The sequence below is a fragment of the Blennius ocellaris genome (assembly GCF_963422515.1).
Source record: "Blennius ocellaris genome assembly, chromosome: 3".
In the NCBI taxonomy this organism is placed as follows: domain Eukaryota; kingdom Metazoa; phylum Chordata; class Actinopteri; order Blenniiformes; family Blenniidae; genus Blennius; species Blennius ocellaris.
In genome coordinates this window covers 6689701-6714542 of record NC_137652.1, presented here as the reverse complement: position 1 = coordinate 6714542, position 24842 = coordinate 6689701, and the positions used below count along the sequence as shown (strand labels likewise).

Below are 24842 nucleotides of genomic sequence, written 5' to 3'. Positions count from 1 at the left end.
GGGGTCCAGTTCACGAAGAGACGCCACCTTTTGAAAGCAGCAGATTTAACGGATGCGTTGGCGGCGGCGTGCAGCCGGCACGAAGAGCGCCGATGGCGTCCCCGTGGACTGAGCTGGAGGCCATGACGATCATGTTCTCTCTCCTGGTTTTCGCCCTGGTCACGCTCACCGGGATGCTCAGAGAGGAATGTGCCTGGTCCAAAGGTACGGCTGGAAACACAAACGCATAAATACAAATTTAGCTTTTCTCTACTCAATGTTTCTTTGAGACGTTCACCATGAAATACAACAACAAAAATATGATAGAAAAAAATAACAGTGATTATTTACTAAAACGCTTCAAGCAGTTCTTAGATCTCTGATCTCTGGGGAAAAGAAAGGATGATTTTTATTAAATATTTTCAGACTGTATTGTGATTGTGTTTTTCACTCTTTGAATTATAAGCAAAAAAATAGGAAAGCTGCTGTGTAGCACGTTGGCTCACGATGCTAACTCGTGTTTATGATCAAATTAAGAGATTTTTTTTTTATTTCGTTTTTTTAGTTTACTTGGACACCTTCTCCCACTCCAACAAAAAAGGATTCCTGCTAAAAACTTTATCAAACTTAAAGGCTCACAGGTTAGATAGGAAAAGGATGTTTTCACACCTGAATAGAGGACAGACATGGCAACGTCAAGTCTGCAGCTGAAAGTATGGTGACGCCACCTGGAGTTGAAGACGGAGGATTTTTTTTTTGGGGGGGGGGGGTTCCACTTTGAATGGGAACTAATTTGTCGTTTTTTCACGATTTATTTTCAGAAACGGTTACGTTACATTACCTTGCACACCAGGAATATATTTTATGAGTTTGAGTTGATTTATTTCAAACAGGGACAACACATATTTATGAACATATACATGTAAATATGCAAGATTATAGCCAAAGGCTAATTTCCATCTTTAGTCCCTTTGGCAGGTTGATGTGAAGAACACAAGATAATAAAATCAATAAAACAATGGTAACTAGAACAGTTTGCCTTCATGGCCAATGTGAGCAGGAAGAGTAATTACAGAGAGGAAACGTGTCCCTGAAAACATAATAGGACAGAATTAAATTAAAAGAAAGCCAAAGAAATGAAACATACAGGCCAAAGGTCAGGGTACCAAATGTATTTCACTCGTATTAAATGCTCAAATCATATAACAAAGAGCGAAAGAGAGAAAAACTAAAAGCGCGCAACGACTTTTTTTATTCTACTGTTTTGTAGAAATGGAACAAAAACCACAAAGCTGGGAGCTGACGGTGTGACTGATCCCAGACCAGGAGCTGCAGTGAACTCTTTATCTCTGTGTGTGTGTGTGTGTGTGTGTGTGTGTGTGTGTGTGTGTGTGTGTGTGTGTGTGTGTGTGTGTGTGTGTGTGTGTGTGTGTGTGTGTGTGTGTGTGTGTGTGTGTGTGTGTGTGTGTGTGTGTGTGTGTGTGTGTGTGTGTGTGTTTAGTTCAAGGATCTTGTGTAATTTGCCTGCAGGATGAGAAACAAAGGTGTGGCCCACTTTAAACCGTAAAGAATAAAAAAAAAACCAGTGTCAACAGTGACAGGACTGGATTTCACACCTGCTTTTCTTCTTTCCTCTCTCTCGGCGAGAGGGAGGACGTGGGGACACACAGAAGTGCTTTCATTCGGCTCTGCAGGTCTGAGCGGCACCTCTTCTACCAGTAAGTCTCAGTCTTTCATCGACCGTTCCTGTTCCTCTGCTCGTGGTGAATAGAAGCAGGGTCAGAAAGTAAAGGTCCAACAGCGAGTTCTCCACTTATCCTCCTGGAGGGACTCGTCTCTTTCACTCTTGTGCCGCGATTAAAGGTCGGCTCTTGTGTGAATATGTGGCCGTGAGCTCACAGGCCAACTGGGTGCAGCTTTTAGTTTGCTTACTGCATGATGGTGTGACTCAATACCTGTGTTCACGATTCTTTTTTAAATGCTCACAAAATGAAACGGGTTAAATCGTTGAAGTGCGGCAATAGAAGCTGTTTAGAATTAGCCACGCTCAAGAATGGTAGATATTTGAATCTTTATCAGCATTGCACTTATAGACGCGGGCTCATCCTATTGTTATAAAATGTTTTGAACATCATTTTAAAAAATCCATTGTTTCCATATTTATGGGAGCACGGACGCACAAACGGCACATCAAAACGTGCGGAAAGTTCTGAGATAGTTGTTAGGTAAATTTGTACTTTATGTTTATTATTAGTACTTGATATAATGGGAATTAACATTTTGTAAGTTATCGTTGTTTCATGCATGTCTATAATAACCACTGTTCACTGTTTCACACCTGCAAGGGCACGAGTCTTTGTATTATTGAAACTGTACCACTCTGAGACTCTTCAAGGTCTCTGGCCTCTGGGCCGGGGGACATCTTATCTGAGACTCCTGCTTCAACTGTGTGAACCATATAGAAGTGTAACCACACACACACACACACACACACACACACACACACACACACACACACACACACACACACACACACACACACACACACACACACACACACACACACACACACACACACACACACACACACACACACACACACACACACACACACACACACACACACACACAGGCCTGGAAACCAGTGTTAACCTGCTTTGTCTGTGTATGAAAATGTAACCGCCTACTCTAACTTTGAATAGAACGGGGCAGAGAAATGAAGATGGGGGCAGATCGGTGAACTTCAGCTCCTGAGGTGAATTCATTTCTCTGTCCTTGTACAAGCTGACTTATTGTTTTGACTCTTTATTGCTCTCGACACTGGGGTTGTCTCTCTTTTCATTCTTGCAGGTTTTGTACCTAACAATAGTGCGCTTAACAAATCACTTAACCATTTCCCAAAACAAAACAAGAAACATTTTAAAAATCGCAATGTTGTCAGTAAAAACTGTTATTCCTGGAAGCTGAGCCTCAACATTGTAATGAAGCGAATGCACTGATGATACATTACAGCATGGCAAACATAATATTTAGTAATACATGTGTACAATGGGGTCCCAGTGAGACTAGTTATTGTTCATTTGTTGTATCTAACAGATATGGGAGAACAGAATCACTTTAAAATGTAGAATCCATGTTTCTGGATAAAACGCCTGCTGGGCCTAAAGTATTTTGGTCCGTTTTTCCACTACAATTGATTTTACCTTTATATCTCAAATATAAAATCCATAAACGTTGCCTTGTTTGGTGTCATTTTGTTCAGGACAACCTCATAAATACACTTCTGCAGTATTCTCTTCAGTTTGGCATACTTTATTAACACGGTGGATCTAAAAACACCCTAAAACTACAAATTCTGGTGGGAAAAACAGATTTATTGACTGTAAAATTCACAGACATGCTCAACGAATCATTTGGTTGCTTGTGAAGTAAATCTAAACTATATATTTTTTAAATGTATCAAAACAGAAGAGGTTTAAAAGGTTCGACTGCCTCCTGATGTTGTATTTATGTAAAGAAGAAACAATACGCCCAAAAATTTACAAATATATTCTTTACAACAATTGAGGGTTATTTATTCCTCTGGTTTTTTCTATCCACCACAGTGGGGGTTTAGTAAATGTGCAGTCATAATACATTTATTTTGCAACCAATTATCATGATCTTTAACTTCTAAAGACCATAACAGAGAATAAAACACAATTTTGCACATCCAATCCACTTTTAAACCTGCTATTGTGTATTTACTTGAATAATAACCGTTTAAGGAATGAAAATAAAAGTAAAATTATACTGGTATTATGTGCATAAGCTTACATTGTGCCGCCTTAAACACAGGTGAGCACACCTGTGTTAAATTAACGGTCCAAATTACACTCCGATCGTTCAAATACCTGAACAAATCTTTCGCTGGGTCCAATTTTGAACACATTTCTCTCCTTTTAATAAGTTTTATGAAACTAAAATTCGACGTTACCTGAATCAACGTTTCCGCTCAGCGGCTTCTTCAGTGAGAAACACATGGGGGGGAAGAAAAAGAAAGTCGGTGCTGCCACCTACCGGTGAGACAGCGTCACTGCTCCGTGTCTGAAGGTACACAGACCCACTTCTTATCCTTCTGAATTAAATGATGTACAGTATAGCTTTGTCTCTTAAGGTCAATAACTAATCTTAATAGACAACGTTATGCATCATTTTTTCTAATCAATCATTAATTATGCTAGAATCACAGTGACAATGCAGGAGACGTATCCACTATCTGCACTTTCAGCTCAGAAGGTCTGGTGTCAATTTAAAAAAAAAACGTAGTTTCAAATTATGAGCACTTGAACTCCATTATTCCCCTCAAGCGACTTTGTCTCAGACCAAGTAGTAACATTGAGTGATATGCTTTTTAATCCATCAGTGTGTCTCCACATGGGTTTCCTCAGTGTTTCCTCCCGCAGTGCACCAAGGACAGTATGCCCGTCTGGGTGACCAGGATATTAAACGGTGCAGAAGATAGACGAACCAAACTGAAATTTAGTTTAGTCATGAATCCATCGCATGTAATCTTCATGTGAAGATGTTGTAACCACGTGCTCTGTGTTTTCAGTCGTGTAGATGGACCTTCCGTTCTCCGGCTTTGAGTTGTCCTTCATCATCATCGCCTTTGTCGTCTTCACCGTCTTCAGCGTGATTTCGGTCTGCATCCAGCCACAATCAGATGAGCCTGGTAGGCAGCCGTCCTCACACACACACACACACACACACACACTGGCAGACCTCAGATTTCTAATGTTGACGGATGTTCGGTCTCTTCCAGGAGACGACGTTAATGAGGAGAAGTGGGCCCAGCGATTCAAGAGGAAGCAGAGAGTAATCACCAGACAAGCCCGACAGGAGCCTTGAAGGAAACTAACATCCACCAGCCGGCTTTCATCCGACTGTGACGATCCCACGTGTGAAATATTAGTCGTTTTCTGCTTTGGCGACTGCGGCACAGAGTGTTGACCAATGTTGACCAACGCTGCGGAGTTGAACTGAAATGAGAGTGTCGATAAAATTGTTCCTCACAAATGAAAACGTCTCATGAATCAATGAACAAGAAAAAAGTAATATCCGTGACTCATTAACATGACGCACAGCGATTACATCGTCTTATAATTTGGAAGGATTGTAAGAATGTACTTGCTATATTCAATACCGTAATTTTGTACAAAATAAAATGTTTGGGGTTTTTTTCTGCAATGGCTCTGTACTCTCCAATTAGTTGGATATCAAACTGGGTGGTACCCAGTAATTGTGGAGTACAATAACATGGAGTTTTTACCTGGCTTACCACAGTTTTCAGCTCAAATGATTAATTGACTTTCCAGAACTCACTGGAGCGGGAAACCATGAAGCTCAATCTTGGCTGACTGATCCACACGCTGCACTTTAAAAGAAGAAACACAAGACTCAAACCGCAGTCACGGACCGGCTGGAGAAGCCGTCGTGTCTGAGTTAGGATTTAACAAACCAAGTGACTTTTGGCCTTTGGAGACCTTCCCTGCTGACCCCCTGGGGGGAGCAGAGCATTCACCCTGTTGGGTTTGCCCCTTGACCCCTGAGCCCTCCGTCACTCCATCGCAGTCGGCCTGTCTATTATTTTTTTATTATTTTTATTTTTTTAACAGATGAGGGGAGCTGCAATAAAGGCGGGGTTTGATTGAACTAATTCTGACTAGTTTTTTTTTTCCGTGACTGCAGGCAAACAAAGACACAGGCCTCACTGTGACGGTCCATTCATGCTGTGTGTATTCTGCTGTTGGTGTGTATATGCGTCCATTTGGAGTCTTGGGTCATTAAGAGAGAAAAGGGGCTTCACCAGTCATTCGGATGCGAGCTGGCAGCGGCCCTCATTAACACTGACGACCTTGTGGCATGACAACAGACCCCCTATCACTCTAACGATGGACAGCGGACCGACCCATCGGATCACAATCAACACGCAGACGACTTCACCCCAAACCTATCAGACATTTCATCTCTGCTACCCAGGCGACACTCTGGGTTCTAAACAAATAATGCTAATGGCTCATATATCAAAATAATAATAATAAAAGTCAATGTTTAAGACATTTCTGGGACAAACTAGGGATCCAGCCTTCAGGAGAACATTTCAGAAAGAACACAGCGCAACGGACAAAATCGACATTTCTTTATGTTTTGGCGTGGCGGACATTGATAAGCTGCGTCTTGCTCGACCGCGGCGTTCGGGTGTTACGGCCGATGGTGCTAAAGTTTCGGGTGACCGAGTGGGTCAGAACGAAAGAAACTAAACTTTGTGCTGAACATGCAGAATGTTGAAACAATCTACTTAACAAAGAATTGAACTGCTGCTACTAAAGAGATAAACAAAGGGCAGATCATTTAAAAACAAATAAATAACATTTTCTTTTCTTACAAAGTAAATTCAGATCATTGGATCATCATATACAAATTGTACTATTTGTACTTCTTTAAAATGAACTTGACTGTATTGTATGGTGCAAAGAAAGCAGCCAAGGGCCCCGTGTTTGCAGTGGAGTATGTTCACCTCGGTGTGGAAGCAGTGGTGTGATTTAAAGAGGTACTGTTCTTCTTATCCACTTTTATTACAGAGGAAGGGAAGCTCCTTATCTGTGTATCCTGGTGAAGGAGATGAAGAGAAACGAAGAGGAGGAAGGTGAAAATGTAAGAAAAGAGAGAGCGGGGGGAGTCACAGTGGCCATAAAGTACAAGACCAATCTGTGGTTTGATTGATGGATTCCTGTTTTTAACACTGGAATCCCCCCCCAGTTCACCTGCACAAAAGGCCACAGACCCCCTCTGACAACTGTTTTTCCAAAACATTACAGTGAAGCCAAATGCTGACACACACACACACACACACACACACACACACACACACACACACACACACACACTTCTACAGAGGTATGAAGAAAACATTTATTTTGTTTTAAAAAGCATAAAAATGCGTTTCCAATGCCCCAGATCACAAATGTTAAATGTTTGTCTGCACAGAGGGTTTAACTGCATTCAGATTGTCATACAAAAGTTTGATTTATATCCACCACAGCAGCAATCTTCTGAAAATCACTTGTCAAGAAACTTTGTCAAGATTTGTTACTACCAAACATTCATAGCTAAAAAAATAATTACAGCAGCTAAAGAAAACTGATTCAAGTAGACATATTTCTTCGTTTGATTCCGTTTGCGGAGAGCGAACAATTAGTTGTGTTTTGGAAAGTTTATTATGATTGTTTGGGGCCAAATCTTACAAGTGGAAACTTCCTTTTAATTACTGGAGCAGAGTTCATGTAAGGTCTGCAGCCCTACTGTGGCACTGAAGCCATTTATTACCAGGTTACCCTGTGTGTGTGCCTGTGTGTGTGTGTGTGTGTGTGTGTGTGTGTGTGTGTGTGTGTGTGTGTGTGTGTGTGTGTGTGTGTGTGTGTGTGTGTGTGTGTGTGTGTGTGTGTGTGTGTGTGTGTGTGTGTCGTAGGGGAGTATTTGAGCAGGCTGGGTAATCCTTGTAAAGACGTATAATCCCCAGGAAGAGCAAATATTACAACATGTTCTAATCAGCCACGCAGCGGTGGGAGAATCTGGGGCGATTCCCTTGTTTCTGTGTCGAACGGCAGGGAGAAGGAGACCCGGGGAAGCAGAGGTCCGGCCGCGGTTTGGAGGCCTTGGCTACCAGGTGGCTCCGAATGACAATTGGGAGGCAAATTAGCATATTTAAATTGGGGAAATAAAAGTTTTTTAAAAGACAATGGAAGCCGATATGCGAACGCAGCCCTCCCCAGAAACAAACTGCAAACCTCAGCTGAGTGTGTGTGTGTGTGTGTGTGTGTGTGTGTGTGTGTGTGTGTGTGTGTGTGTGTGTGTGTGTGTGTGTGTGTGTGTGTGTGTGTGCGTGCGCACACTGGCCAAATCCACTGAGGAATCTCGGCCATTCCAAGCAGCATTTCTGCAAACACCGTAAAGCAATAAAAGGACAGTGGTGCTTGGGGACACAAACATCTCTATAACATGAAATAAACAAATGACAAACAAACCAGGAGAAACGGGAGCTGTGAATTCCATTCGTCTAGTTTTGAGCGCTTAATAAGAGTTGACGGTAGCGGGTGCTTGTTCAAAGTCTCTCACCATTTCGAACCCTTGCAGTCCATTAGTGTCCTGCTGCTTCTCTAATCCTCATTCACATGTAATGGCTGACATTTCATCTTAATGTGTCAATTCATTAGCGGCGTGCTGAATGGAGAGTCCCCGGCCTCAGAGACGACCGTGAGCAGACACGCTAATGAGTCGTCCCCACACACACACACATTGCAGCGACAAACCCCGGTGAGGTGGCTACCTGCAGCATGAAAAGGCAACCGACCGGCGCCCTGAATGGTGGGCATTTTTTTAAAATTGTTTCATAATACTGAAAAGAGAACTTTTCAATAAACTAAAGTTTGAAGAGTTTTGTTTTTTTTTCCTACTACACCCTTTATTAAGAACGAGTTGAAATTAAATCTCGACACGTTTCACTTTCGAGTGATCTCTTCAATTTGCACCTGAAAAATGTGCATACGTCTCTCATTACACATCCACCGTCCATGAATCCACGCAAAGTCACGGTTGAGATCAGTTGGAGTCACTGGTACGAGGCTGGAGCCGGTCGCCATCACACACTAATGTGTTTCTTTACAGCAGTGTAAAGGATTAACGTTCAGGCGGGGAAAAGGTCGGCGTTTAAACACATGTTTAAATGTACATTTTACAATGTTTACATTGATAAAGTTCCAAAGAAAATTTTTTAAAAGTTATTGTGGAGCTGAGAACTGAGATGTTTGCCTTTATAATGATGACGATCTTCAGTGTTTCTGAACGAGGAGAGACTGAAACTGGCTTCCTGATCATAAAGTGAAGCCTGAAGTCACGGGATTGAACCGCTATGTTATTTTTTTAACTTTACATGAGATGTACCCATACACCAAGCTCAGTCAGGTTTTTGATTAGATTTTTAGTCAGATTTTGAAAACAATTGCTTAAAGCATGAAAACTTGCAACTTTTCCTCTCTTTTTGCAAACTCCAATCATACTCAAATTCATTAACGTCTGTACACATTCAACACGAATGACAAGGTGCCACGGCAGCCACCCAAATGAACACAAAGCTGTTTTTGTTGCTGTTGTTGTTACTCTGCCCACATTTTGTGAAACCACGTGAATGGTGGCTCGTAGGAAACACAGAAACTGTAGATTTCAGGCAGAAATTAAGACAATCATGCAGCCAAGCTTCCGCAAAATGACCCCAGGCCTCCTGCGACCGGCCGACGATGTCCTCCTGACACAACATCAGACTTTTCTCTCGCTGCCACAAGTTCAACACATCACTGCATTTTATTTAACCCCTGAAAAACCTGATGCAAACGGCTGCCCCTCCTTCTCCTCCTCATGCTCCTCACAGCACCACCCCAGAAGAGCCCCGAGATGTGTGTGTGTGTGTGTGTGTGTGTGTGTGTGTGTGTGTGTGTGTGTGTGTGTGTGTGTCCTCATCGGTGCGGGGGCAGGGGGGGCAAAACAGAAGGAGGAGGGTCCAGGATCTCAAAGGACCTGCTGCTCTCAGTTACAGCTTCTTAAATCTTCGCTCTAATGTTATCGGTGATAAATCACCTCTGGCTGCTTCTTCCGCTCGCTTTAAATGTGTCTGTCACTCACTCACACACACAGAGGGCAGCAGGAGCGTGTGTGTGTGTGTGTGTTGAAGGGGCAGTTAAGGTGCAAGAGGGGGAGGCGGGGGCTTCCTGCCATTTGAATCACTCTCTACATGTGGGGTCAATATGTGCAACGCTTGTGTGTGTGTGTGTGTGTGTGTGTGTATGTGTGTGTGTGTGTGAGGGGTAAGGTGGGGACTGCAGTAGTAGCAACACCCCCCCACCCCCCTCCCCCCAAAAGGGCCACATAAAAGAGGTGGGGGGAGAAGCATCTTTGTCACTTTGCCCTCAGACACAGAGCCGATCACACAAACACTCACTCTTCTGGGACTCACCTATTATCCTTCCAAGGGGCATTCTGGATTTTTTTTTTATTTTATTTTTGCAGCGGTGACTCTTCTTCAGGGGACCTGAACCACGGCGAGAGTCATCAGGTCAGACTCTGATCAGAGCCGGGAGAAACCCTCCAAACTTTTTTGGGAAAGGTATCAGCAGCCCGGGAGGAAACTGCTGCTCCACCATGAGGAGCTTCAATCTGCTTTACCTGTTGCTGCTCCTGCTGCTGCTCACAGCTGCTGCAACATCTGTCAGAGGCAGGCCAGGTAAGAGGCTGCACACTTAATTGCAAAGACCATTTGAGTTAAAACATTTTTTTTTAAATACATAAATAGAAACTGATGATGTCATGATAAGGAACTCAATTGAAATGCAATGGAATTGCAGTAAAAATATTATAAAACACGTAAGAAAATAGGAAAATCTAACAACGTAGTTAAAAATGAAAATCTACAACGAGAGAGAAAAAAAACCTCATGGTTGTATGTTCATGAAGGAGTCAGAATTAAGGTACGTTTTTACTATAAAAAGTAAGGATTATTGTACTACTACGTGTGTTTTTATCAATATAGCGATAGAAGCTCTATGTTAAAGCACCAATTTTACACAAGTTGATATCCCTTTCCGGCCTTATGGTATACATCTCTGTGATGTTGTAAATGAAACATTATTTTAGTAGCTGCACGAAACTACAAGAGAGAGAAAAAAAATTTAATGAGTCTTTCAAATTCGCACAAAATATCTTCTTAATGGCCCTTTCTCTAAGTTATCCTCGAGAATAAAGTTGAAAAGTTTGAGCAGCGGTTGTGCGTCGTACCACAGGTGCGTGTTTTTTTTGTGCGCAAATCCGCTGGTTTGCGCACTCATCCACTGCGCAAACAGCTGGCGATACAGAAAGGGGGCTTCAGGCTGGCTGGAGGTCGCGATCGGGGGGGGGGGGTTGTTGGGGGTGATAATGGTGATGGAGAGGAGAGAGGATGAAGGGGAGGAAGGAGGGAGGAGGGAGTAGGAGGAGGAGGTGCTGCCGCCGGGGATCTCACACTGGCCTCAGTGCGCGCCTTTGTGCGCCGCGCTGGAAAAGCCGCTCCTTTTGTTAATCACGGCGCTAAAACGCCATGCAAATACCCCGAGCTTTATTAACATGACATGGAGCGGCGGTGCCAAGTGTAAAAGAAGGCTACCTTCAGGCGTGGTGACCGAGGAGGAGGAGGAGAAGGAGGAGGAGGGAGTCATAAAGTCATCTGGCAGTTTATCTCTTCCTGGGCCTGGCTGGCTGCTCTGTGAACCGCGGGAGTCAGGCTGGATTTATTAGGGACGTTTAAAAGTAATCATGTGTTAGGACCTGGTTTGTCCCAGGTGTTTGTAAAAAGGCCCCAGACAGTAAAAACACACACGAGGGCGGACAGGAGAGGCTTTGTTCGCTCCAAAATTCACACGCAAATCCTACTTCTCTTTTTAAACTGTTTGCGCAACATTGAAAGCAAAGACGTTATTCTTGTCCTTATACACGACGTCTTGCCACGAGGTTTTCCACCTGTGCACACCGTGACCGAATTCACCTCTTCCCTTTCAGATTTCTTGAACCTGAGGAGAAAGTACCACCACAGACACCACTGCCCCTACAGACGCTGCCTCCCGCTCCACTCCAGAGTCCCGTTCCCCTGAGGTGAGGCGAGGACCGTCACTCACACACACACACACCGCCGGGTGACAGAGCACGCAAGGTGGCAATCAGGGAAGTGTGTGTGATCGCTTGCAGAGGTGTGTCTTCACATAGAACAGAGGCGCACACGCAACTTCACTGGTGGTCAATTGGAGGCATTTAGAGCAGCGAGCCGCCCAAACCGTCATCTTGGACGGTCAATTTTCGAGGAAAAAACTGCCGAAAAAAATAGCGGACGTGTTGCTCAAAGCCGTCGAAAATATGTGCATGATTTTGCATAAATTAATGTTTTTTTATTTCGGCGAAATTAAAAAAAAGATTATTTCGCAACAATCGTGTTGACGACGCATAGCTAACTTCCGGCTTTGTGTTACCCGCAGTAACGAGCGACGTGATTGGTTAGTTGACTTCACGTGGTCGACACGTTTTTGAAAGGCGGCCTCTAATTGGTTCGTAATTCTCCGATTCGTCCTGGTGCGTTCAAGTGCGGAAGCAGAGAGGATTTTCCTTTCCGAGATGCTGAGGAATTATGTCACCAGAATCCATATTATATAAAAATTTTCATACACTTTATTTTCAAATTAATTAGTCTTAATAAGCCCCCCCCCCCCCCCCCCCCCCCACACACACACACAATTTTGGACGCCCATACATAACTGTTGGATGGACACCCAAAACACCAACTTCTGCCTAAAATTATGAATGGAAGGCTTTAATGTGAAGTTAATTCAGGAGGATATTACAGAGGGTTTGTGTGCTTACAACACTGAATGTGGTTTTTTTTCACCCCCCCCCCTTACAGGCCGGAGTCCAACAGTGAGGGCGATCCAAAGGGAGAGACATAAACTGCAATGTGTGTCAGAGGCACCATGGACGCATGGACGGGAGTATTCGGATGCAGACACTGTGATGGGAAGAGAAAACTGAGAACTGTGAAAAAGCCATTTGAAGATTGTCATCTGGCTGTTTCTGCCCATTTTCTGCAGAAAAACTCCACAAGACTCTGCTCAAAGCCAAACTCAGCAAAAGACTCGAAGCTTCATTTGTGGCTTAAATAATAATAATAATCCTCATGAAATATTTGGAAAGATGACGTGAACTCAGCCAGCACCTTTTCACCTCTGTGACGAACGAGAGAAGCCATGCTTTGACTTTTGAATATATTCAAGGCAGAAAAGCTGCAAAAAAAAAGGATAAAGAAATGTCTTCATAACATTCCTATAAAGTGTTTATATTATATGCACTTCAGATGTATATTGAATTACTTTTTTTTTTAATAAAGTATGTAAAAGGTCCTGATCTGTCTTTGTGAGATTGACTGTAGCTCCAAATTAAAGGTCACAGATGATTCAATATTTATTATCATTTATAATGACTTTGAGTATATTTCAGATGTAGTCTGAAAGCAGGGATCTTCATTCCTGTGCGACTCTGAGCTGAGACCTCCTGGGAAAAGCGGTCGTAAATGCTCCATTCCCTGTGGTGTTACGGATGCCGGAGCGTAAAGGAATCACAAAAGGGAGCAAACGGCGAGGGCTCGAATGACGGGCTCGATATTTTGTTAACACAGCGAAGGCGAGGTGGGAGCAGGAGGAATTGCTGCTGCGGTTTGGGTTGAATCCTTTGAGCTCAGATTCCATTTTGCTGAACACACACACACACATACAATGTGAACTAAAGAAAATGGAAACTTTATTGGAATCTGATAACAAAGACAAAACAGAACAAAAAAAAGAAACCATTGACATATTCAGGTAGATAAATGAGCACTTAGACATTTTTCAGAGTGATTCCCGCTCCCCATCTCTGCAGCTGGATCCAGATGAGTGAAAACCTCGCCCTCCATAGTGCAGATCGTCTCAAACGGTTTTCACCATTCTGTTCCTCTCACAGTGTTAAAAGCGGCGGCGCACGTCGGGTCACCGGGGGTCGACACACAGCCATTAAAATTAAAAAAAAAAAAAAAAAAAAAAAAATCCCCTCACCTCTGATCTGTGACCCACGAATCCCCGACTCCGCCCCCCACTTTGCCTCTTTAACGGCCCTCCACTTTCAGTTCACCGCCTCCTCCGGCGTTATCTGTCCGTCTCAGGTGAGGAGAGTCAGTGTGTGTGTGGACAGGTGCATCTGTTTGCTTTCAGTCTTTCATCCTGTGTTTCTTAATGGCTTTGGTCAAGCTCTTTAAAACCCACAGCCCTTCTCTCAGGGCATTTAAAGCTTCACTAGTGGAGGAGGAAGAGGAGGAGGAGGGGGCCAGCCCTCAGTGCTGTGCGGTGATGTTGAGCAGCCTCTTACTCAGAGACGTGTTGTGCTGTTTCAGGTACTCTATCAGATCGGCCTGCTTCTCCACCACCTCCTCCAGGCTGGACGCCCCTCTGCGACACAAACGACAGCAAAGAAGCACATTTAACACAAACAAGCCGATGTATTTACAAGTCTGTCGGAGGAGAAAGCTGCTGGATCGAAGCTTAAATAAACAATATTGATGATATCTGGTACCAACAAATGCTTCAGAGCGAACCTTGTTCACATTCATTTAAACTGGAGGGGCAAAACTTCCAATTCCACTAATCAAACCAATGTCTCCCAGATGAGTACCGGTACTGAAAAACCGGTACGTCCGGTACAACACTACAACTACTACAGGTCGAAGTGCTTTTGTCAAAAAAATAAAACCCGTTTTCTATTTATAAAACTACATATATAATTTAAATGGCCTTAATTGCAATGATAGCACTAGGCAATAATTATGTTTAAAGTACAAAAATCACAATATAGAAGTTAAACAACAGCAGCTATAAAGAAGGAATTTGCTTCGTTAAAAAAAAACCTGCTAAAATACTGACAATGGAATTTTAAACTACCTGTTGTATGTCCAAGTAGGATGCAGATCTTATATTTTATTAGTGAATATATATGTATTGGCATTGAAGCCCAATTACTGTGGTATTCAGTCACATTTGTTTCAACGTTTTGCAATGGCTGATTATCATTTTTATTCTTATTATTATTATCATTATGAGCTCATTTGTAAACTCGGCATGAGTCGACTCACCTGAGAGTTACTAAAAGCACAAAGATTTTTTTTTTTTAAATGACAATTATTTTCAGTCTTATAGAAATATGAACTGAAAAGCATAAAACAGACTACAAGTGTAGATATTTCATGACTTATAGCTTCGGAGTTCATCTGATTGGGATATTTATTTCTCAATAGATTTTTAAAATCACATCTCATGTGGTATTCAGTTCTCCTACTCTACAATCTTATGACTTGTTTTTGTGATTATGATGATTAAAAATAATTTTTTGCATGAAAGCATAAATCAGCTGATCTTCTGCACGGACATAGACGACCATGAGCAGAAGTACGAGGCTCTGGACACGATCTGAAAATCCTACAATCAGTGCTTGTTCCAAGATGTTGCATAACTCGTCATTCCACGTCTCCAGTGATTGCCTTGGCCTCATCATCATTAGTTTGGAACGAACAGGAAGACGAGAGGAAGTCGACAAACAGTGTTGTGAACGTTTATGTCAGCAGCAAGACACCTGAATAAAAGGGGGAAATCAGGCACAGCTGGATCAAACGTCAGACCTCTGGCTGCAGAAAACCCCAGCAGATTGGCACGATGTAGTGAGCACACTGGCGCTAAATACTTGAGATATTATCCAGCCTCGATTGTTTTTATTGCAGAGAGGGATAAAAAAATAAATAAAAAAATAAAAAAATAAAAACCACTCTCCTGCCTGAGGAGACTGAAGCTATTTCACCAGGAGTAAGAGGAAAACACATCGGACTGATGCACTTTAAAATCTCAGTAAACTATAGCGGTTAAACCGTCGGGGATCGATGGTGGACGCCAAGACGTTAATTGGAAGACACTGGGTCTCACACCAAGTGGTTGACGTCACACTTGGGGAGGAAACGTCCCGGCGGCCCCCGGCGCACGTCGCCTCTCAAAGAAGTCCAAAGGTGTGGAGTGTCTGCGTCTAGTGAAGCGAGTCTCTGACCTGAAGCCGGTCTCGGTGGGCGAGCTGGTGACGCTGTAGCTGTGCGAGAGCTCTTCTTGGTTCACGTCGGGTGCCGCTCGCTCTCGGTTGAACCGCATCACTTTGACTGGACACAGAGAGAGAGAGAGAGAGAGAGAAACGCAGGCTTACATTCGATACTGAAATCCTCATCGACCGGCACAAAACAGGCAGACATCACTGAGCGGAGAGCGCTTCCTATACATGTCGATCACTCAGGTGAGAAACAGCCACACTTGTGTTTTTTTTTATGGTTTTCCATCCCTTTCCCTCTCCTAAACACACAAGCTGTTATATCCTGCACTTAGTCCTTATGGGCTGCCATATCCTGCACTCTGGCCTCTAATTCTCACGCCCTAAACATACACCTTTACACCGGGGGAGGAGTGAGCACTGGACGGGGGGGGGGTACGGTAGGTACTCGAGGACCAAGATACTAAACTAATGCTGGAGCAGAAGAGATAAGGCCGTGTGTGTGTGTGAGAGAGATGAAGGGCAGGAGGAGGGGATGGTCCAGCATTGATAAGACTCGGGTGTCATTAGCCAGAGGAAATTGTCAGGGAGGTTCTAAAGAGAGCTATCTTTACTTTGTTACAGTGCACTGCAGCATCCCAGCATTCTCACTCACACACAATCCAAAGAAATGCTGCACATTCCTGCATAATGGCGCCCCCAGTCTGTGTGTGTGTGCGTGTGTGTGTGTGCGTGTGTGCACGTGCGTGCGTGTGTAAATAAAGCAATAGCAAGCGTGCATGTGTGAGAGAGAAAAAGACATTCCTGAAAGACAAATAGTTGGTTGAGAAGACAACAATGGCTAAAAAAAGACTAAATAAGCCTAATTAGAAAATGTATATTCACCATTAGAATAAACATAATGCAAAAAACAGTTTACCTTTACTTCTATATAATTTCTTTCAATTAAATAAGAATTACTTCAAACGACGCTGAATCCAGTCGATTAAACCTCCGAACATGCAAAGTCTGCAGGTACCGCCTTCTAATCACAAACCTGTAGATTCACTAATTCACATTAAAGATCCATTAATACATTAGAGACTCTAGTGGGGTTTTTTTTCCTCAGGTAGGCGCTTGCCATTGAGACGCCTTATAAATATGTTAATTATTTGTAATATTTCAGTGACCTAGGAGGAATATTAATGTGTTTTTACACATAAAGATACATAGTTCCTTTGTATCTTCCTTTGAAAAAGTAGCTCAACATTGGTTTAAAATCATGGCCGGGGAAACCCGGCTCTAAATATATATATATATATATATATATATATATATTATATATATATATATATAATATATATATATATATATATATATATATATATATATATATATATATATATATATATATATAGCGTGCATAGCTTTTGTGGAGTTCAGCGTATTACAACAGTGGGGAAAGAGGATGGATGGAGGCAGCGGTCTAAAGGAAGTGGCACATTTCACACAGTCCTGTGAAGAGACTCTCACAGTGTTTGACAGACAGTCTCAGACCTGATCTCCTCCGTGCTGAAGCTCCAATCACCTCTGGAGAAGTGCACATTTCCAGGTGATAACTGGAGAAGCTGCAGAGGTGCTAACGGTTCATGAGGCCACACACAGAGCAGCGCCTCAGACAGAGGTCGAGGCTATAAACACCAGCGGCATTGTGGTGAGGAAAGCCCAGTCGAATGCGATGCGAGTGCGGTTAGTTTAACACGTGGCAAATATCGTGATCGCGATTCGACGTAATAAATAAAAATCTAAGTGTATTACGGTGATTTGTACTTCTAAAGAACAGAGCTTTTTCTTTGTGGACCCAGTTTCAACCAGACACAACTGTGCTGTGTTTGCTTTTCTTCTCTTAATGCTTTCCTGGCTCAGACTCCTGGCCTGTGGCCAAAAAGGCATAATGAAAATCCATTTAGTCAACATAAGCCTGTGCAAGAAGTCTTCCTCCGATTGGCTGACTACGCCGACATGCAGGGCACGAAGGTAAAGTTGTCGATATCACAACAATGTGTAACTTTTATTGAACTGTTGATAAAAGTACAATGAGAGGCTTCATGCTCCTCCGCTGTGAAGCCAGCTGCTTCTTTAGGTTTGGGAGAAACTCCACTATCTATATACCAGGGATGGACTTAACTGATCATGGGCCACAAAAAACACTATCTTCTATGAGATGTACAATTTACGCAAATTGGAGGTACACAATGTGAAGAGTTAAACTGCACATATGTAAAATAATCTTATTGAATCAGAAAGCCTGCATATTATAATTTGTGTGTGTGTGTGTGTGTGTGTGTGTGTGTGTGTGTGTGTGTGTGTGTGTGTGTGTGTGTGTGTGTGTGTGTGTGTGTGTGTGTGTGTGTGTGTGTGTGTGTGTGTGGTGTGTGTGTGTGTGTGTGTGTGTGTGTGTGTGTGTGCGCGTGTGTGTGTGTGTTGTGCCCGCAGTGCTCAGACTGAAGTTCTGACCAACCAGAGGAGAAAGATGTGTTCTAAGTTGAGCCTTTGATGGCGACGGCATCACTTTGATGTGCACGGGGGTCTCAAGGGGAGGGTGTATTCATGTTAAAATGAGAGAGGCAGAAACATACAGGAGAAGAAAAACCTCAAAGACACACACCCGGACACACACACAAACACTTACAATCAGCACGCACTTCAAAGACAGGCAGAACGAGGCCTTCCTGTATGGTCTTCGTAGCTGGAGGCATTATATCTCTCCCTCTGTGTCTCCTTTAAAAAAAAAAAAGGGGGGGGGGGGGGGGGGGGGGGGGGGGGGACCGGGATTTTGTTTTCACCGGAATCCTCGGCCGGTGTCACCTTGACTCTGAATCACTCGGGGTGTGCGTGCTCGGGCTGCACTGCGAGGCCTGGCTAGGTTTGTGTCGTGCCTGGCTGCACTGATCTGAGGAGGAATGTGAAGGGCAAAGAGAAGATCCCCTCCCCACGCACACACTGGATCTGCAGTACTGTAAACACAGGAACAATGTGTGCGTGGGTCTCCTTTCCCCCTTGGCTAGGTTAAACCCTAATGCTTCTTATCCCCCCACCCCCACCCCCTCTGCCCGCTGATATCTCCACCTCCGATCTCTGCCCTTCGGCTGCCAAACACTCCTTTAGTATGGATTTCCTTTCAATAAAGATTCTTCAATATCGACATTCAGTATCTCCAGCTCCACTGGCCTGCTGCCCCCCATCACACCGTCAATCACTGCCACAACAAGCCTCGGGATGTTAGGTTATGACAAATGAGTCATTTGTTGCCTAAATAATATATTGAAATTCAACATGAATCTGTCAGACATGGTGGCACCCGTGTTACTTTGGGGTTTAGACGCTGACCATAAACTACATTGTTCATGCATCGACTGGAACCACGGGGGGCCTCCATCATAAGTCTCTCACCTTGTCCCGTTGTCTCTATGGCGTCTCCTACAAAGGCACATGAGCTTCTCCAAAAAAACTATATCAACGGAGCACATACCGCCATACAACACGCTAATTTTACACTACATGTATACATTATTTGTAACTTGTTGGTATATATGCGTCTGTGATATTCTATAACCTCCCAAGTGTCCTTCATCCTCGTTGGATGGATGAGCTTCCACCAGCGAACTGAAATCCACAATAACCAGCAACATAACAATCTCCTTGTCATTCACAGCTTATTGGGACGATGCTGAGCAGTTTCCAAACCCCTGTGATAAGTTAGACATCTGAGCTTTATTTTACAAACATCCGAGCAGAAAACTGCTGATCGTTTCCAAAATGGACACTTGAATCTTTGACAGAAAGCGCCGATGAGTCTGACGACTTCGGTCACATAGTATTAATATAGAAAATACTGAATGAACATCTTTTCTAAAATAAAGGACTTCGTTTGACCAACTATAAAAAAAAAATACTCTTCATCCTTAATTGAACAGATCATATTGTTTAACCTGTTAATAAAACATTTAATGTTGTGCTTTATTTTCTCCAAATTGCAAGATTATGTTTACATATCAAACAATTTCAACTTGGTTCAGATTTGATTTTGATTAGTTTCACAACTTGGGTCATTATTTTAAGTGGGATATGAAATGTTTCATGATGCACTGAACACAACTGTAAGATCACTTATTGGGATGTTTGTGCATCTATGTTTAGAAGAAGGTCTATAAACTGTTGAGATATTACAATTTTAAAAATGTCTAACTGTGTGAAGTTGAGTATGGAACTTTAAATTTTTTGATTTTCCATCATCTCTAATCTATTCTGCTTTTATCTAAATTCTTACATTGAGGCCGAGTGTACTTGTATATAGTTGTATGCTAAAGAATCCTGAGTCGTGACTATGAAAAGATCATTCAGGCCCACATGCAGAGGGAAGAAACCACATTTAAAAGTCAGTATAAATAAATGTGAAACACTGTGTGTTCTGTAAAAAAAAACTTCTTCAATACACAGGTACATCTAATTATAACAAACCCTAATGGTGACATCATGACAACATGACTGGTGTCTCAGCGGTTTCATCCCAGATAGATGCTTCCCATACACGCATTATTACCATAAATTAATTAGTTGTAAAATTTCCGTGTCCCAGGATGAATAGTAATGTATCTTTATATATGAAGACACATAGTTCCTTTGAAAAAGTAACAGACGAGATTTCAGAATTTTGGGGAGAAAATAAATCCTGCACAATGTAATTTTACATATTATTTCTAATTGATATTTTATATAAGCCTAGTATATGTCCATATATATTTAGTATGGTATCATATGGCTTTTTATTCTCACTCATGGTCTTCTTTCCGCACATGACGCCACCCCCCCTCCCCAAACAAAACACTTTGACACTGCTGTGTGTCACACTACACGTTCCAGCTCGCTAGCAGTCATATTTTAATCATATTTAGCATCTAAGGTCGGTGCTGTCTGAACCCTGCAGCTCGTTAACAAGTCGGAAGGTGTACTTACGTGATGCACCTGAACGCATCACTCAGAGCCGTCATCTATGATGCAGCGTTTTAACTTTACAACTTATTTGTTTTCAGAAATACATTTCTGAAGACCATATCTGCTGCAATGTTCATTTGTTTGTGTCAAATACAGTTAATAATCCTTATAAATGTGTCAAATATACTTTGAAATTCAATCCTACAAATCAATAATGCTGGGAAAAAAATAAATAGTTGTGGACGATTTGTCCGTTTGGCGTGGAAAACCCACACTGAAGTCAAACTCTGCTGGTTTTACACTGCACTGACTCATTTTGAGCCACCGACTTCTCGACCAATTCTAACGTCCACGGGAAACACTTCACTGCGAAACTCTGCCAGCAATGTATTTCACCGCAAAGTTTCTGGTCGAGCTGAACGCAACAAACCGACTCTCGAGCTCCGATTGGTAGCGAATAGGCAGGGGGTGTCATCCGCCAAAGTTTGCATGGTGGTGTGTATCTGAAGCGGAGATTCAGCACTTCAGCAGAGACACGGAGACAGAGGGAGGGTGGACGGGGAGCTCAATGGTCGATTGTCATGCTGTCGAGTCTGAAAAGGGCAGGGCAGGTATTGTGATGCAGATGCACCGAGATTGAGAGTGGGGGGTAGCGTGTGTGTGTGTGTGTGTGTGTGTGTGTGTGTGTGTGTGTGTGTGTGTGTGTGTGTGTGTGTGTGTGTGTGTGTGTGTGTGTGTGTGTGTGTGTGTGTGTGTGTGTGTGTGTGTGTGTGTGTGTGTGTGTGTGTGTGTAAATTATGTAATCTATAGGGTGTGTCCCCCCATCAAGAAAAGCTGCTACTATGGTGACCAAGTACAGGAGACCAGGGAGCGTCAACATCTGAATAAAACTCTTTAACAAACAGGCTGATAGATCCTGACAGATTCCTGAGAGCGAAGTAAAGTCTGGGGAAGGTTTCATTTAAAAACCCTTGAAAACTTGTGAGTCACCCTGAGCACATCCTCTGCTGAAGGCAACTGTTTAGCAGGCAAAGTTAATCCTTCGGACCCTCGCAGACCCTCTTCACTGTTTGTGTGCTGCTTCTGTTTACAACCGCTGTGCTTTACATGGCAGCTGAATCCCTGCGTGGGAGCTCATGGAAAGTTCCTTCTTCTTTTGTTGCACAGCACATTTTTCTCTGGTTCGATTAAAACGAGCCCTCGTGTGATTTGCTTTTTTCTCTCAGTGAAAAAGCTCATGTGAAGATTGAATGCATGTTGCCATCCATGTTTGGATATGTGGAGCTTAGAAAGTTAACTTTTTAAACTTAAAAAAATTAAAATAAATGTTTTTAAAAAAGCTGCTTATTTACAGCTTTTGCTCTGATGCTAGTTTATTTTGTATTTCCCCCTGTTTGATGCAGGCCAACACAACTACATGACGCACACGCTATTAAATTGAAAGCAGCATTCAAAAGAAAGAAAAATAAAACCCAACTTTTTCTCATGGTTTTGAGGTGAAAAGGGAAGGTTGTTTGGAAACTGAAGGCGTGTGTATGTACAGTGAGGACAAAACAGTGCGTTGCTTTATCTGGGTTGGGGTTTTTTGGGGAAATCTCAGCAAATGCTTGTCTGAATGGAAAAATAATCTCACATTTCTCACCCAGCATCAAACATGTTGGCAGTGGTCAGTTTACCTGCGTAGTAGACCAGACATGGCACGGCCACGAGGACCTCCAACCCCAGGACAGTGAGCAGCAGGTAGATGTGCACAGGTGGCCGCAGCCCAGCAGCCAGAACAACCAGGAGCACAACGTTTCCTGTCCACACAGAAGCAGCGAAACGTTTATGCTGCCACCTTGTGGGGATTCGTAGTCGACGCATGCAGTGGAACTCTAAACATCCTGATATTGTGTGTGTGTGTGTGTGTGTGTGTACCTGTGGAGTGTACGACAAAGGGCAGGTGTTTCACACCCTCCATCTCTCTGTAGAACTGCAGGTATCCTCTGCTGCGGGCGCGACTGTGATGGTGCTTCATACAGACGGTAAACAGCAGCACCAGAGCCCACAAGAACACCTTGGCGTACACGATGACGCTGCCGCCTTGCACGCCGTCCAAGATCTTCGTGCACACCTCCCGTTGGCCAAACTCCAGCACGCACAGCAGCCCCACACACATGGACAGCACGACGTAGATAACCTGAGACAGAAAAGCCATCAGAGGAAGTGCGACAGAGGAGTCATATTACTATTATAGCAAATAGAGAGTAGAAAAAGGTTCAGTGATTCATACATGATAGAAAACAGACTGGGCATTTCCACTGATGGGAGCTGCATTAGATAGACCATAAGACACAATAATAAAGTTGAGGTACATACATGCAGGACAGACAGCAGGCTGGCGTGGCAGGAAGTGGGTACAGTCTGAAACTCCCTCCTGATGGCAGAGTGAAGCGCATCAGTGGAGATCAACGGTCCGTCCACCAAAGAGTTGTCCTCCATGCTCTGTGACATATCCACTGAAGAGCCCACCTGAGAATGAAAAGCAGAAATTAAAGCTGAGAGAGCGACAACACACATCTTACATCCAGACACCCGAGGAGGAACAAAGACAACGGTCAAAACAGAAAACAACAATAAACAGTAACAGCAAATAATAAAGAAAACCCAACATATCACGCAGAGTGTCCTTAGGAAACCTTATCCTGACAGTGTAAATATCAGTACAAAGGTTGGTTACTCTTAATAAATTATTAAGAATAAACATAGTGATGTGGATGCTTTTGTTCCACCGTAGAAAACTGACATGATCTTTTTAGCAGACACCAAACTCTGAAATCATTGTTACCAGACGCCAGTGGAGGATTCATCCCGGGACATTTGTCACATGACAGTGAGATCACTGTCAGTGTGAATCCACAAGTAAGAACACGAGCGTGCAGGAGAGGAGTATGACAAAGTCTGTTTTAATAGTAATTAAAAGTGTAATAGTTGTTGTTTTTTTAGTACTCCAGCTGAAAGCCTCTGTAGATTACAACATCAAAAATCGTCATGCGGCCAAATGAAAATGATCCAAAACATGATGGAATATTGATACCCTTGTACATGTAGAGTTAAAGGCTGTTAGCGGCGTTAGCTCTCAGGCTAACAGGGTGACCCGGCGAGCCGTTGCCATGGTGACCGGTTAAAACGTGTACATACAGCATAGAGCGGAGGTCCTTTCGAGTCCATTTGTCTCGATGTTTGACGTTGTCGAAGGGGGAATTCAAATAAAAACACGCAGCGGGTTACATCCTGGAACAGGTCTGAGCGAACAGACAGTAAACTTCCTCTTCCTCTTGTTTTTTTTTTTTTTTGGGTGCCGTTGAAAATTGATTCCTACCTCAATCGTTCCGCTTGTCAAACGACGCTCTCACCGTGAGGCCAGGGGAAAGAAACTCATCCAACATTGTGGGAGTAAAAACACACACACACACAAAAATATGAAACAAATTATTGTGTGTTTATCAAGCAGGTGTCCTGAAAAGAAAGATATCTTTTTGTGTGTGTGTGTGTGGATCAAACGTCCAACCACACAATATGAACAGCAATTTTATTTTAAGGAGTGAAAACTACATTTTAATCATTGCAGGGATATTTCTGACGTCAGTGCTTTATAGATATAGATTTAAATTATGAAATCGAAATATAGAAACACCCAGGGTTCAAGTGACTATCATTATTTTCTGAAATATGGCATGTTCGTTATTTTACAATTTCTCTAAGGGATGTTTAATTGTTAAAGATGACTGAATTGGATATGATTATAAAAAAAAAAAATGGAGTCAGTTTTAGATCTAGACATTTTTTATACCCTTTATTCAAAGAAAGTAGTAACAAATTACTATATTTTTCCCTCATAGGGAAATCAGTCCACTGAATTGAACCTATTCTTTTCATAGTTAACCATAACATACTCAGAACAGTCGCCACATTGTGTTTCCCAGGGAGCAGTTGGGGCCAAAAGTCTTGCTCGGGGACCCAAAGTGGGGTGACCTGTTGGCAGTGGGATTCAAACCTGCAAACTTACAATCCAAAGTCCACTTCTCCAACCTCTACTCATAGAGACGGACAGTCACAGATACATTCATAAACACTTTTAATTCAGTGACTAACTGTCCTCAAAGGCACACACCAGTTAATAAGAAAAGTGT

General features: G+C 42.9%; 1 protein-coding gene and 1 long non-coding RNA gene across 2 annotated transcripts; one reads left to right on the top strand and one right to left on the bottom strand.

Annotated features, from left to right (window-relative positions):
* Positions 1 to 1619: 1619 nt before the first annotated feature.
* On the top strand, positions 1620 to 5673 carry LOC308144262. Its single transcript, XR_013937047.1, has 4 exons — positions 1620 to 1697; positions 2682 to 2734; positions 4574 to 4693; positions 4784 to 5673. It is a non-coding gene; the product is annotated as an uncharacterized lncRNA (long non-coding RNA).
* Positions 5674 to 13366: 7693 nt separating this feature from the next.
* On the bottom strand, positions 13367 to 23951 carry tmem192 (transmembrane protein 192). Its single transcript, XM_080494171.1, has 6 exons — positions 23851 to 23951; positions 23029 to 23181; positions 22588 to 22849; positions 22347 to 22469; positions 15706 to 15811; positions 13367 to 14066 (listed from the first exon to the last, which is right to left on the bottom strand). The coding sequence occupies exons 1-6, from the start codon at positions 23878 to 23880 to the stop codon at positions 13952 to 13954; spliced, it is 789 nt and encodes a 262-aa protein (XP_080350297.1). The 5' UTR covers positions 23881 to 23951; the 3' UTR covers positions 13367 to 13951.
* Between the last annotated feature and the right edge of the window lie 891 nt (positions 23952 to 24842).

What these genes read in the sequence shown, in the direction of transcription:
- tmem192 (XM_080494171.1), bottom strand. Translation starts at nt 23,880, where the DNA reads ATGGACTCGAAAGGACCTCCGCTCTATGCT. An exon ending in CTTTGTCGTACACTCCACAG is followed by an intron (nt 22,470 to 22,587) that starts GTACACACACAC and finishes CTGTGTGGACAG; the next exon opens with GAAACGTTGTGCTCCTGGTT. An exon ending in ATGTCTGGTCTACTACGCAG is followed by an intron (nt 15,812 to 22,346) that starts GTAAACTGACCA and finishes CTCTGTGTCCAG; the next exon opens with TCAAAGTGATGCGGTTCAAC.